A 14,503-nucleotide genomic window follows, 5' to 3' on the forward strand; every position below is an offset into this window, starting at 1 on the left:
GCTGCTGGCGCTCGCCGTGGCGCTGCGGGCGCTCAACTGCGTCCTCGTCCGGACCAGCTTCGTCCCGGACGAGTATTGGCAGTCGCTGGAGGTGGCGCATCGCATGGTCTTCAAATATCCTTCGCGGGCCGCGGCCTCCGCGCTCCCGGCATCGTTCCCGCGGGACGGAGGGGACGCGGCCCCCGCGGTGCCGGGAGCGGGAGAGAGCTCGGGGACAGGTTTCCAGGCTCGGGGACAGGTTTCCCCGCTCCGGGGACAGGTTTCCGCGGCAATAAAGTGTTGGCTTGACCAGCAATAAATACCCCACTGCTTCTGGCCCGAAAGGAAATGTCTCGACCGGGACAGCTCGAGTGAAGCTTTTCGTTTCAATTGTTCGTGATCCTTAATATTCATAATTATGGTTACCTGACTTGGGAATGGGCAAATAGCTTAAGGGGCTACACGTACCCTCTGATCTTTGCAAGCATCTACAAAGCGTTACAGCTGCTGGGCAAGGATGATGTGCAGCTGCTGGTGAGTAAAAGCATTGCATTTAAACGCAGAGTATTTTTATCATTGTCCAGGTGAAATGCAAAGCCTTGAATCTGATGCCTGTGACTGCAGAGGATTATTCTTGGCCTCCATCAATCTCCTGGAGTTTCAGACTGATAGGGTTTGCCACTGCATCATAATTGCTCAGTGGTTCAGTTTGCCTAAGCGTTTAACAATATATATTTGTACTAAACTCGCTAACAACAACTAACTAACACCAGCCCCTTTGGTTTCTATTGGAGATGAATGGCAAAGAATTCTACTTTCCATCTCTGAATGTCTTCAGTTGAACTTCAGATATTCTGTTTTGGCAGAAATACTAGTCCTACCCAAGGACCCTTTCTTTTTTAAAATCATAAAAATCTATAGAGAATATTCACTAATCGCTATTTTCATACCTGAACAGTCATTCACTAATTCAGTAGTCCTCTCTTAGAACTTGGAATTTAACTTGGTTTGTTGCAAGTACAGTTTTCTCTCTTCTTACACAGATCTGGGTCCCTAGGCTTGCTCAAGCAGTGCTGGCTGCTTTTGCTGATGTGAAGCTTTACTCGTTAGTACAACACCTTGAAAATGCAGAAACAGCAAAGTGCGTGGTGAGTCACAGCCTTTAACGACATATGCATGTTAATAAACACTGGTTTTGCAATGTAAACAACAGCAAATCTTGAAGAATTACCACCTTCATTTAGGTGAACTTGTTTTAACATGTTGTTCATATTTCCAGTTCTTCTGCCAACTGTGTTCCTGGTTTACATGGTATTCCTGTACCAGAACTCTCACAAACACCATGGAAACTATTCTTACCATTTTTGCTCTTTCGTACTATCCAATAAAAGGTTCCAAGATGGGAAACAGGTGAGAAACTTTCTCCTAATATTACTGATCAATTTTGGCTTGGGATGATATTAGTTAAAATGCTAACTTTTATCTTAAAATCTAAAGCAACCAAAGCCACCTCATTCATGTAGCAGGAGCCCTAGCTCATGGAAGGAACATTACAGTATTTCCTCTAAAGATTTTTTTGAGGTCATGTTATAGCTTGTATGTAAAATTAACTATTCCCCAGTTTCCTTATCATAGAATCATAGAATCGATTGGGTTGGAAAAGACCTCTGAGATCATCTAGTCTAACCCTTGGTCCAAATCCAGTCCATTTACTAGATCATGGCACTCAGTGCCACGTCCAATCTGCGTTTAAAAATCTCCAGGGATGGTGAATCCACCACCTCTCTGGGCAGCCCATTCCAATGCCTGATTACTCTCTCTGTAAAGAATTTTCTCCTGATATCCAACTTAAATTTCCCCTGGCGGAGCTTAAGCCCGTGCCCCCTTGTCCTATTGCTGAGTGCCTGAGAGAAGAGACCAACCCCCACCTGGCTAGAACTTCCCTTCAGGTAGTTATAGACGGTGATGAGGTCACCTCTGAGCCTCCTGTTCTCCAGGCTAAACAACCCCAGCTCCCTCAGCCTCTCCCCATAGGACTTATGCTCCAGTCCTTTCACCAGCCTTGTTGCTCTTCTCTGGACCCACTCCAGCACCTCAATATCCTTTCTGAACTGAGGGGCCCAGAGCTGAACACAATACTCAAGGTGCGGCCTCACCAACGCAGAGTACAGGGGAAGGATCACTTCCCTGCTCCTGCTGGCCACGCTATTTTTGATACAGGACAAGATCCCATTGGCCTTCTTGGCCACCTGGGCACACTGTTGGCTCATGTTGAGCTTCCTGTCAATTAGTACCCCCAGGTCCCTTTCTACCTGGCTGCTTTCCAGCCACTCTGTGCCCAGCCTGTAGCGCTGCATGGGGTTGTTGTGGCCCATGCAAAGTATGACTTTATGGGAAGCTTTATTTTAAACATCTGGAATATGAGGTAACTTGGGAAAAGATAAAAGCTTTGTTGGGGTTCAGATATAGGTGGTCACAACTTTCTTTACCAGCTATCTATTTTAAAGCAATTATGTGCTTCTAATTAGCAGCTCCATTGCTAATAAAGCAATTCTATAGTTCCAGCCTTCCAAGTAAAACTGAGTATCTGCACTGAGAGAATCAAAGTTAACTGTAGTATGAAACCCTTTTGGCCAGAGACATGACAGTATTTCAGTTGTTGAAATGTCACTGTCTGCAAAAGAATTGACCAAACCTTTTACTAAGCTTCTGGGTTTTTTATATTCTTCCTTCTAGTTGCAAATATTTAGCTTTGATAGCACTTGCAATTGTTATTCGTCCCACTGCTGTTATCCCATGGATGCCTTTGGTCTTCAGTCATTTTTTGCAAGAACAGAGGAAAGCAGACCTTATCCTAAAAAACTGCATTCCAGTTGGGTAAGTTCTTTCTGAATTTAAACTGTGACTGTGCACAGCTACATTTTAAGGTTGGTTTTACCACTGCAAAGGCAGACAACCCCAAAAAGCTGATTCCATCTAAAAAACCAAGGGAACAAATAGCATCTTTTTGCAACAGAAGGGGCATGTTTTCTTTAAGTTGATTTATATTCTGCAAAATAGCACTAGGAAAGATTTCATGAGGGTGAGACAAGGAACAGCACTCCACCTTAATCTGGGACTGTGCCGAGGATACTGGGTGATAACAAGTAGCCCCTGTAAAATGGCCATGAGTATGGACAATCTTAAAAATATTAGGAATCAGGGAGTTTTGACAACTATCTGGAGAAGATACAAAAGCAATTCAGGCAATATCAGTGCAACGAACTTTCCATTTTTGCAGATTGGTCACAGTAGGAACCTCTTTAATAATTGACCGTGTGTTTTTTGGTGAGGTAAGCTGTTTTAAACTTGACTTATAAGAAGAAGGCTGGGGTTTAGTATTTTAACATTAATGGATGTTTCAGACTCTCTGACTTGTTTCTGTGACAGTGTCTGCCCTCTGATTTCTACATATATCCTAAGCCACAAGCCCTTAAACACGGACTTCGCAGTTATTTCAAATGATGAACTGTTACAAAAAATCAGTATGTTCAGCTATCAGGAGTTATCAACAAACTTAGACACTTCTGTGTTTAATTGCTGAATATAGGAAGTCCATGATGAGTCTTAAGAGGAAAAAAAAAAACCCAAAGTGTGAATGAAAACATTGTATCATTTAAGACCAGTGCAATTCAATGTAGCTGTTGGTTTTGACTTTGGATTTGTATTTAACTCTCCCCCCATCTCCCAGTGGGTACTGGTTCAGCTGAACTTCTTGAAATTCAACGTGCTGCAGAATTTAGGAACATTTTATGGATCTCATCCTTGGCACTGGTACTTCAGTCAGGGACTACCAGTCATCCTGGGTGCCCACCTGCCTTTCTTTATTCATGGCTGTGTGCTGGCACCAAAAAGATACCGCATCTTTCTAACGGCTGTGATCTGGACAGTGGTGGTGTACAGGTAATTTCTCCTAAGTGTAACTACTACCTCTTACTGGTTGTGTTCTTTTGAAGGGTCAAGTCCTCTCCAGAACAAATAAGCACAGTATTTGGGTTAAGTGATAGAAACTAAACTATTCAAACACTCCAAGAAATGCAGTCAATTATAGAACAGTTCCTAGAATTTTATGTAATACTACTTGATTAAACCCTGTGGTGGTTTGGGCTAGGCCTTCCTTGGTGACCAGTTTGTAACCAAGGAAGGGTCCAGATTTACCCAGTATTCCCTACGATTTTTACACAAGCCAGATTATAAGAAGAAAGGAAGAGAGGCCTTTGCTCTCTTTCCTTCCGGTGGTTTGGAGGTGCAGGTTCCCTGCTGTTGAGTCTGCCGTGTTGGGGAGCGAGGTCTGGTAAGGCCTTGTCGACCTTGGGAGGCGGAGGTTGCCGGCGATCGTCCCGGAGCGACTCTCGGTTGTCCCAAGGAGAGTGGTGGGATATTTTCTTTGCTAACTCTTTAGTTACTAGATCTCGGGCTACTGATTGGGATATATATATATATATATATATTATTTTGGTTTTGTTCCCTTTCCCTTCCCCCTTCCCTTGTGAGATTGTATATATTTTAAATTGTATATATATTTCAATTGTAACATAAGTGTAAATATATTTATATATATCACTTTAGCTGTCTCTCTCGTTTTGGGTTTTCTTAGTTGGCTGTTTTTCTCCCTCTTCTCCCTGAGGTTTGGGGGGGGGGGCACTTCTGGTGGTAAGATTTGGAGACTTGGCAGGGAGCCAGCTTCAAACCATATCAACCCTTAAAGAATAAAATAATTCAGCGTGAACTGCAATGAAAAATGAAAGAGAAAAAAAACCCAAACCAACACTCAATCACCTAGCAGGTGTTTAACCAACAGCAGAACTAATTAGGATAATGTCTTTACTAGATGTCTATTAATGAAAACAACATTTCATTTGGTTGTTTAGTACATCTCCAATAAGATAAGAGGTTCTTAGGCCTCTAAAACTTATTCCATTCCCAAGTCTACACACAGCTCTTGACTATCATAAGGCTGTATTTCTCATCTTAAGCTGAGAAGTAGAAGGTAAGCTTTTTCTAAAGCATCAGAATTAGCTGTAGATTAAACAGGAGAGACACTTTCAGACAAGAAAAAATACAGTAAATAAGTATTAAGCAATAAATGGTATTAGACTACAGTAGTAACAGAATGCAGCAAAATAGTAGCAAGCCCAGAAACACCATTTCTTCTTATACTCCAACTCAAAACTGGATGTAGCTCTGTTGGGTTTAGGACTTTTTTACCTCCCTTAGTCTTGTAAGAACCTGTTTGTTTCCCATGATACAAGTTTTGCAATAATCCCCAAAAGCTGACATGGGAAATTGTGTAAAGTTGTATTAGCAGAGGTGACTGTTACTTTGCTAGATACAAATCTCAGCTTCTCATCCACACTACTTACTGTGTCTTATTACAGAAAACAAATTGGTGAATTACTGGCAAAATTATACCTAGCTGTGAAAGAATCAGACACTTAATTGCAAGAGTAGTAGCCAGGTGTTTTTATCACTGGTTGGTTTAAACTGACCAAATAATCTTCATTTGAACTTATTATGTCCTTAAAAAGTGATAATTTGGATTTTTACTCTAAACTGCTTCAATGCCAAAAGCTTTTTAGTACGTGTAAGTGCTCTTCTTCCAGTCCTCTGTGCTCCAAAACACATTTTGTCCACAGAACTGATGCATTTAACATTCTTGATGTAGTACTGTATGTTTTATTCCAGCACACTGAGCCACAAGGAATTCAGGTTCATCTATCCAGTACTGCCATTCTGCATGTTTTTTTGTGGTAAGCATTGGTTTCAAATGTCTTGCAACCTTACCTGTATACAATTTTTACCCAAAGAGAGACTGTTAACAGTCAATGTAGGTATTTGAGAAAGGATTCTTAGAACTAGCCTAACCTTTCCTTACAGCTAGCAAAAAAAAAAAGGGGGGGGGAAAAGATGAGGAAGAGCAGTAACACAGGTGGAGAATCCTTAGCATGGATAAAAGTACTGCCTGCAAAAATATGACAGTTGTGTCAGTGACTCCTAACTTTTCAGTGCTACCTTACAGTGAAATCTTGTTCCTTGGCTTCTTTGTAGTATTTTTCCACACAGTTCTTTCCAATATGCCTGAGAAATGCCTTTAATTATGCAACAAAAAAATTAAAATACTAAAAAAGTAAAATAACCCTTTTCTAGGTTCAGATGTTACAAAGGAAAGATTAAAACTTCTGGAACATGAAGGTGTATAGCTTTGGTTTAAATACAAGTTCAAAACTGATGAATCACTGAACAGTAATTTTCTTTAACCTGTTTTGCTTGTCTAAACAAAAGTAAATCTTATTTCAATAATTTTGCTCTCTGCTGAAATCAAATATGTAATAAGTCTTGGCTTAGTTCAAGAGCAGCAAGATGAACCTGTTCTACTTCACATGCAGAACAATTCCAATCAAACCACTATTTATTGTTAATATCCCTCTTAACTTTCATGTCTGCAAGGGTCTTGATACAATTTATTTAGAACTTCCTATCATGTTTGGATACTTTAGTAAAGAAAAAAATACAAAAGTTACTTCTGTTAATTCAGTGGTTACAAAAAGGTCTTAATTGCTCAAAACATTATAAATAAAAGCAGAAAAAAAACCCCACATGAATTTCAAAGTAATTTCCGAGCACACAAATATAAGCTCAGAGCATTTCACAAAAGCAATAAAAAAACCTCAAAATGCCTATAATAGAATGTTTCCACTTTTGTTTAAACCACAAACTTATTTGTGGACTTTGTTTTCAACCAAGATAAAGACAATTTGTTAGAACAGTCCAACTGAAGACTAATTTAATTTGCTTGTTACTGACTTCTGGAGCAGGCCTCTTGTAGCTTGTTTCTTGTGATTCAGTACAGGTAGTCACAAAGCTATGTAAAATATTTTTATCTCCTGCTGCTGACAAGCACATGACTTAGTAAGAGTTTCCAGACTGGCTGCAACACGAAGCTGTTGTCTGTACCATGTTCATCTGAGTTGTGGTTGTGAGAAACATGTTTCTGCAGTGATCTCCCACCAGGAGAAACATCTTTTCCCATTATTAGCTTCGAGAAAAGTGGGGGGAAAGGGGCAGCGATGGGAGATGGGAAAAAATGGAGGACTGTGCTCTTCCAGGGACAGTAGCTCAAAATTTAATAATTGGAAGGGAATGCTGTAGCTTTCAGTATTTTGGAGAAAAAGAATACACAGCCATGTACATGTAGGACCATTTATTCTGACTCTACTCAGACATGCGTGAATCAGAACACAGCAGTAAGTTGCCACATGCCATTCATTCAAACTATTGAATGGACTGGTTTTCACTATATGAAATTAAATTCTAAAGTCTAAAGAGACAAAGCACTGGTTTGAAAATAGTATTTCTGTACTTCAGAAGACAGGTGTCAGCTTAAGATTTACCCTGTTAAATTCAAGAGCTGAAAAGGGCAAAGTCTAACTTTGAATTTCCATTCAAAGAGTAAAGACTCAAAGAACACTGTAGTAAAGTATCTCAAAGCAAAATACTGTTATTGACTGAGTAATGGTTTGCCAGTATTTTATGGTACTTTCAAAAATGTGTGAAACTTTAGTACTTGCCTATCTCCCAGACTTACTCAAATGTTTCTATAGGATATTCTTTGAAACACCTGAAAGCATGGAAGAAATCTGCAGCAAGTTTCCTGCTCTTATCCAATCTACTCCCAGCCCTGTATACAGGCTTGATTCACCAGCGAGGCACTCTGGATGTTATGAGTCACATACAGCAACTCTGTCATAACTCTGACCAGTCCCAAGCCTTTGTCTTCATCATGATGCCGTGCCACTCTACTCCATTTTACAGGTATTGAAAGAGTTAACAGTGCACTATATTAAAATTCATACACTTTATCAGAAATTAAGATTTCTTTTTCTAAAGCTTAATTGAGAAAGATAAATGTATACAGGAAGAGTTTTGATTTTTCATACAGTTAATACAGAACAAATAGGGGACATAAGCCAAATGTTTATACCACAGAATAAAATTCAGCATCTGAGCTTTATTCATTTTTGTAATAGCTTTGTATGAGGATATGCAGTTAATCTAATGACTTCTCCAAGTACATCACACTGCTTCATTATGGTACTAATTGTTACAATCAAACTGTATTAATTTTACATTTACTTTTGCTGCTAGGCAGTAAAGAAATACAATTACAGTGACTGAAATCACTATTCCAAAAGCTTGTGCAGTAGATTCTGGCAAGTAAACAAAACGTTAAAGTGAAGCTGATATGGAAAAATATCTTTTTAAGAAACTGATGTTGTGCAGATGGTATTTTTATTACGATAAAATTTCTCTGAACTGCAAACAACACAGTCACAGCAATTTGGAGCTGAATCTGCTTGTTCTGCTTTGCTTTTGTACGAAGTACCAAAGGGAAGAAAATATGAATGAGGGGAAAAAAACCTAATCAATTTTGGGTTTGACTGAGGTATGTTTTAAAGTGATGAGTTATTTCAAATCTTAGATACTGATCAGTTTATCATGAAACATGTTTTTGTTTTTCTCCCTAGTCACGTTCACTGTCCTCTAAAAATGAGATTCCTTCAGTGTCCCCCAGACCTAAGTGGCAATGAGAACTATATTGATGAAGCAGATGTGTTTTACTCTAATCCACTTGGCTGGCTCAATAAGGAGTTTTACAATGACACGTTATTACCCAGTCACTTGATCCTCTTCAATGTGCTAGAACAGGTATGGTAACTGCAAGATGAAATAAACTACTTTTGAGGATAAAAAATAAATTAGGGGAGAGTTGTAGTTAAGATTTTTGAACATTATTGTCCACAATTTTTTAATAAAACACAGCTTAAATTAAAATGGAACCCTCTAGCACATAGGGTATTGATACCACTCCAGTGATAAATACTTAATGTTCATATATGCCCTCTCCTCTGTGAGAATTCATGCCACAAAGTAATGTTTTATGGAATTCTCCTCAATCCATATTAAAACAAATGTGCCATCTGTTCCCAGACCTTGCACTTTTAAGCAACAGTGAAAAGCAAAAATGCCTGCAGTCACAGTACCTTTTACCCTCTCAAGTCTTTAATGAAGTCCATGCACTCAAACAGTGGTGTCTGGTGAATATCCACTCTGGACAGGATCAAACAGGATAGGTACTTCTTTTCCTAGCAGGCTTTCCTAAAATAAAGGATAAAGCTTCCCAGGGACAGTTGAACTGATAGCTTTCAGAAGACTTTGGTTCTTACGCTTCCAACTGCACTTTCTGACTGTAAACTGATGTGTGTTTGTTCACAGGAAATATCACCATTTCTGGCTTTAAGGGGCTATGAGAAAACAGCCACTGTCTTTCATACTCATGTGCCTCAAGGACGAGTTGGAAGCCACATCTTTGTTTACAGGAGGAAAGCTGAAATGAATCATACCTGAAGAGTTTCTAGAACTGAGAGCTAATGAGATCAGTTTTGCACAGCAGTAACTGTGCTTAGAAGATCTCATACTGCAGAAAGGAGAGAGTAGTGAGTCTGAAACTGGGTAAGTTGAAGGGAATTCTGATCAGGCAGCCACTGGCTGTCTGGAAACACAGAAACCCCCTCCCAAAGGCAACTTCAGCAGCAACAGGGCAGGGTGGGGTTGCTGACCTACCTTACAACACTAGAAAACATTGGGAAGACCAAAGTTACCATATAAATACTTACACAATTAAAAAATAGACAAGATTGGACCATTTTTATAGAACTGTACAGCTATGCTAAGTTTGTTTTATAAATAAAGACTTTTACCCACAATGTCTCTTTATTTTTCTTCTACAATATGCAGATATGCAAGACATTTCAAGTGTTTAAATCAGCAAGCTGATTAGAATGCAGCACAGCAAATTCTTCACAATTCAATAGGCTCTGGAACCACCCCCCGAAGACAGGAAGCAAATATAAGGTTACAAACACTAACAAATACATTACCACAATGTAGACTTATTTTTTGAAAGATGAGATGAAGTTAGTATATCAAACATTGGAGTTAATAGTTGGTACATTATGCATGGTTCAAGCTTCAACTACGCTACTGGAATGCAATTAAGCATATTTTTCATACACGAGTCATTGCATGCCTAGTTTCTGCAACAATACTGCTGGCACCCAAACTATCATCACTTCCAAAGAACAGTTAAAGCAACAGTACAGAATATGCAAATTAGAAAGCTCGACTTCTGCCTGTTAACAAAAATGTGTAAAAATCAAATTATTCAGAAAAAAAAAACTTGCATCTTGCTGCTTTGTTGAAAAACGATTAGTTTCCAGAGAGGATGTGAATTCTAATCTTATTTTTACAATAAATTACTCAATATTTTGGATCAAAGGGTAGTTGCCCCAATTCTATTTCAAGGTTTGCCATGTGTCTTCCATTAGTGCGACCATGTTTATGCCATTTACCTTCTCTTTTATTACGGTGATGGTACTTCTGAGCTTGTTTTTCATGTCTGGAATTTTCAGTTTGTGTAAAAGAAGGTCTTTTAGGTCGACTGCAAGGAGTAAACAAAAGCTTATTACTACTCTTATGAAAGCATCTATCTAAAAGCATTTTGAAACACAATTACATTGTCAAGAGCAGCTTTTAACATGCAGAGGTTGACTGAAAACAAAATCAGTACTAAGCAGTCCTTTCTCTTGTAAGCAGCATGTGTGAGGGATTTGTTTGTTTAAATCACCAATAAGGCAGTATACATAAAAGAAATGCTTTCTAAAAATAAAAATGCTCTGCAGTTGGTTGCCCAAAGACCTTTTTAGAATAAAGCCAGGTAAACACCTACTTGATTATTCCTACTGTGATGGCCTGGGTGAGGTCTCAATCTACTTTTCAGTTACTCTCTTACACTCTGCTCTACAGAAATGATGAAAACTTTACAGGCACTTGGGAAAGGATGCTTTGAGTAAAGATGGACACTTAGAGGTTTTCACGTACAGTAAGTACATTTATACAGAGGGAGAGAGCACTGGCAAAACACTGCTGCTCATCTGTCGCAGTTTTTTTATGCAAACAGTCCCATTACCCTACAGGCTGTTGCCATAGGACTACTGTTTCTAGCCTTCTGCAAAGTTAAATTAAGAATATTTTCATCACACAAACTTTTGCATAATACTATCAGTAAATGAATTTGCAGTTGTTTTTCTGCAAACTAAAATAAATTCTCAAAAAACTAAGTATTTAATTAAAAATTAAAGTTCTTTTTAATAATAAATTAGGAATATGTATTTGGACTGTAAATAAAAACGTAACAAATATGCATTTGCCAAAACTACATATTAAAAAGGCTACTTGGTAGCTGATAATAGGATTATCATCCTCATGGTTCAACTTTCTACAGGAGAAAGTACTACCTCACATAATATTTAGAAACCCCAAAGTATTTAATAATTCAGACTTCCAGCTGCAATGAAATGTATGAATTAATAAGCAATACAAGCACAAAAGAGAAACCTGACTGAAGAACTGCACCTTGATCTAAATAGTAAATACGCTCTGCACTAAATACCAACACAACAAAAGGTTCTGTTATGGCTACAAGGACAACTTCTCATGTATTATAAATGAGTTTATACATTGCATTTGTTCTTACCTGATCAGAATAAACACTAGCACAAGGGACTATATAGCCAATTTTGTAAAGTTCCACACAGTACACTGAGGCTGCTTGCTGAACTTGCTTTCACCAAAGTGTCTGCAGTACTAACAGTCCACCACATGTATCAGATTTGGGCCAGCCAGGCTGCACCCCACAAGTGCCCTGTAGAAGCCCTGAGAATACCCTTAGATACAGGAAAGTTAAAACAGGAAACAATTCATGCCAAGGACCTTTGTAAGCAAGTCTGAACAAAATTTAGTCAGGGTCAGGACCTGGACTAAAGCCTGCTATGTGATGAACTCTGCTCTGGGCCTACAGACTAAATACTACAAGAGTAGTGAAATTCCTGAAAAGCCAACAGGGAATATACCTGTCAGAACAGGACTCAGACTGCCCAAATATATTCAAAAACCTCATTCAGGGAAGGACAACAATGAAGTCCTAGTTAATGCTCCTTCCAAGACAGTTATTCATTCCATCAGGCAGGCAATGAGAGCTGTTCAGTCTAAGGAAATCCTCCTGACAGTTACACTGTTTTCTAAAGAACCCAGCAGAAATATTAGATTGTGCTACTTACACACACAAAATTTATATGTAAGGTACTACAGATCCACTTTATGTAACACAATTAAGTATTTCCACCGAGTCTTTCAGAAAGTCTTCTAGTGTGTATGTCTATCTATCTACCCTCCTGAAGAGCATCTATTAGAACAAGGAGACTCCTTGTCTTAACAAAAACTAATTCATTGTGTTATCAAGTTCAGGAAACATAGAAACACACCTGGGTCCATACTGGGGTGAATTATCATAATGGAAGTAGTATCTGTAGACGTATTTGTCCAAATCCTCAAAAACTTTCTCATTATTACTCTGGTATTCCTTCATATCTTCCAGGTAATCCTTGACATCATTGACAAAATCAGTGAACAGCATCTGGTCATGTATAAATAACCCATTATGAAAAAACTTATTGATGAAATTTTCTAGTTCTCTCCAGTGATGAAAGTTATGTACAACTTGTTGCAAATACTTCTTCATGAGCCGATTAAATTCATCCACCCTGATAGGATCCGATACTCTGTTAAAGAGACTAATGAATTCCTGATGAGCACATTCAAAAATACCAGAGCAGCCCTTTGGGACAAAGTGGTGTTTTCTATTACACAAGTCATCACTGAGACATTTCTGAGAATCTGCATCTTTTTCAAATGTTGTAAAATGATGTTTTCTTCCACTTTTGAAATCTTTTGGCATGTGGGGTCCCCTGTAATGTGTGTGCTTCTGATTCTCGTAGGAGTTATGGTCTCGGTAAAAAGTTCGAGCTTTCTTGTGTGCCTCATATCTTTTATCATTTGCTGACTTCTCCTTTTCATCAAAGATGTTTTTTGTGCTGTCTTTGAAGTGTCTGAATGTAGACTTTACAGAATCAGTGAATTTTTTCAAGTTTTCTTTCACTGCTTCTTTAGCCTGCTTAATCTTTTCTTTATGGTGTCTTACAAACTCTTTTGTGGAATTTTTCATAGCATCAAAAGTTTCTTTAACTGAACCAAAAAATGATTCCTTTGATTTCTTTCTAGTCTTACTTTGCCCTTTAGCACCTTTCTTTTGTCCATTTTCATTAAAAATTTCTTGTTTTTCAGTTTGGTCTTTTGCTTCAACATAAAGCTTCTCCCATAAATCAGAGCGTTGTTGCTCGAAGTTCAGCTTTTTCTCTAGTTCTATTAGTCTTCCTCGTAGAGTTTCTATTTCCTGATTTTCTCTTAATGTATCGTCGTCATCATCATCATCATCATCATTAGCACTGTCAGGTGTTTGACGAGAACTTAACTGTTCCAGTTCTTTTTTCAGAGCTTCTGTAACATGACGTTCTTTGTCCAGTTCTCGCCTTAACATCTGTGCCTCTGCAAAGAGTGTTTCCTTTTGCCTGAGAAAATTGTTGTTTCTTTGCTTTTCCTCTTCCAAATGTTCCCTCAGTTTCTGATTTTCCATTACAATAGATTCAGTGCTAGTGCCTTTATCTTCTAAGTTTCTAATTTGTTGTCTTAGCTTCCTTAATTCTTCCTGAAGTGAGGCCAAAGCTTTTTCTTCCCTCTCTAGAGATTCTCTTAAGTGCTGATTTTCTGCAGCAAGGCTTTTTTTTTGAGAATCAAAGGATTTCTTCTCCACCTCATTAAAGGTCAAACACGTGGCAAGATCTCCCTTGAGTGACTAAAAGAAACAAAAAGGAAAAAAGCAAAAATACTACAGTGAGAATTGTTACAATTTTAGCTAGAAAGATGAAAAACCATGGTAGGCCAAACAGAGTTTACTTGTCATTTTGGATGCAGTGAAACATATCACAGCAGGATGCAAAAATAGAGCTGGTTTGTTTATCTCAGTTTAGTTTGTTTATCACACAAACACTTTCTTGGCAACAAAGACCACGTGAGAGACTCCCTCTTCCAACCAGAGGTCATCACCCCTTGCTTGTAGTGGTTTAACTGGCTGAAGGATAGTCAGTTGGGTACATGAACTGTAACATCTTAAAAGGAATTCAAGATGTGCATGTTTGCTGCTGATTTATGTTCAGTAAACTGGATTTACAGATTACAAAATCCAAATAAATTAGAAGTATGGGCATTCAACAATTGGGGCAGAACTTCATGCACTGAACCAAATTAGTGGTTGAAAATACATGTTCATGTAACTATATTTTAACACAAAAGGATCTCCCCAGTCTGTTGGCATCAGTGACAAGCTCTAGAACATACTGAATTATGTATAAATGCTGTTTACAGCCACATAAAAGAAAACTTCAAAAGAAAAAAAAAGATAACATACATACACAAAGCACTCTCCAATCTTCTCTGACTGAGGTAACAGTAAAAAACCAAAAGTACAAGTAAA

The 14,503-nt window shown here is 38.5% G+C and overlaps 2 protein-coding genes across 9 annotated transcripts in view; one reads left to right on the top strand and one right to left on the bottom strand.

Moving 5' to 3' along the window:
• PIGB (phosphatidylinositol glycan anchor biosynthesis class B) lies at positions 1–9,782 on the top strand. 2 transcript variants are annotated; one of them, XM_027644642.1, is made up of 11 exons: positions 1–114; positions 396–513; positions 1,023–1,127; positions 1,259–1,389; positions 2,716–2,856; positions 3,260–3,311; positions 3,710–3,921; positions 5,704–5,768; positions 7,620–7,830; positions 8,544–8,724; positions 9,292–9,782. In XM_027644642.1, exons 1-11 carry the CDS (start codon positions 104–106, stop codon positions 9,421–9,423), a joined length of 1,359 nt encoding a protein of 452 aa, XP_027500443.1. In that variant the 5' UTR covers positions 1–103; the 3' UTR covers positions 9,424–9,782. The 2 variants fall into 2 exon arrangements, with proteins under 2 accessions (XP_027500443.1, XP_027500444.1); XM_027644643.1 differs by lacking the exon at positions 1–114 and having other exon boundaries at positions 243–513; positions 1,037–1,127; positions 9,292–9,550.
• The window catches only part of CCPG1 (cell cycle progression 1), a 23,688-nt gene continuing 16,389 nt past the window's right edge, over positions 7,205–14,503 (bottom strand). For 5 of the 7 annotated variants that reach the window (XM_027644637.1, XM_027644636.1, XM_027644640.1 and 2 more), the window contains 2 exons: positions 12,399–13,825; positions 9,771–10,516 (listed from right to left, as the gene is read on the bottom strand). In XM_027644637.1, the coding sequence (XP_027500438.1) occupies positions 10,336–10,516; positions 12,399–13,825 (1,608 nt within the window). In that variant the 3' untranslated portion in view covers positions 9,771–10,335. Of the gene's footprint in view, positions 9,175–9,729; positions 10,517–12,398; positions 13,826–14,503 lie in introns of those variants that run through there. The other 2 variants (XM_027644639.1, XM_027644641.1) reach the window with 2 other exon arrangements.

The sequence above is a fragment of the Corapipo altera genome, unplaced genomic scaffold (assembly GCF_003945725.1).
Source record: "Corapipo altera isolate COAL_440 unplaced genomic scaffold, ASM394572v1 50, whole genome shotgun sequence".
Lineage (NCBI taxonomy): Eukaryota > Metazoa > Chordata > Aves > Passeriformes > Pipridae > Corapipo > Corapipo altera.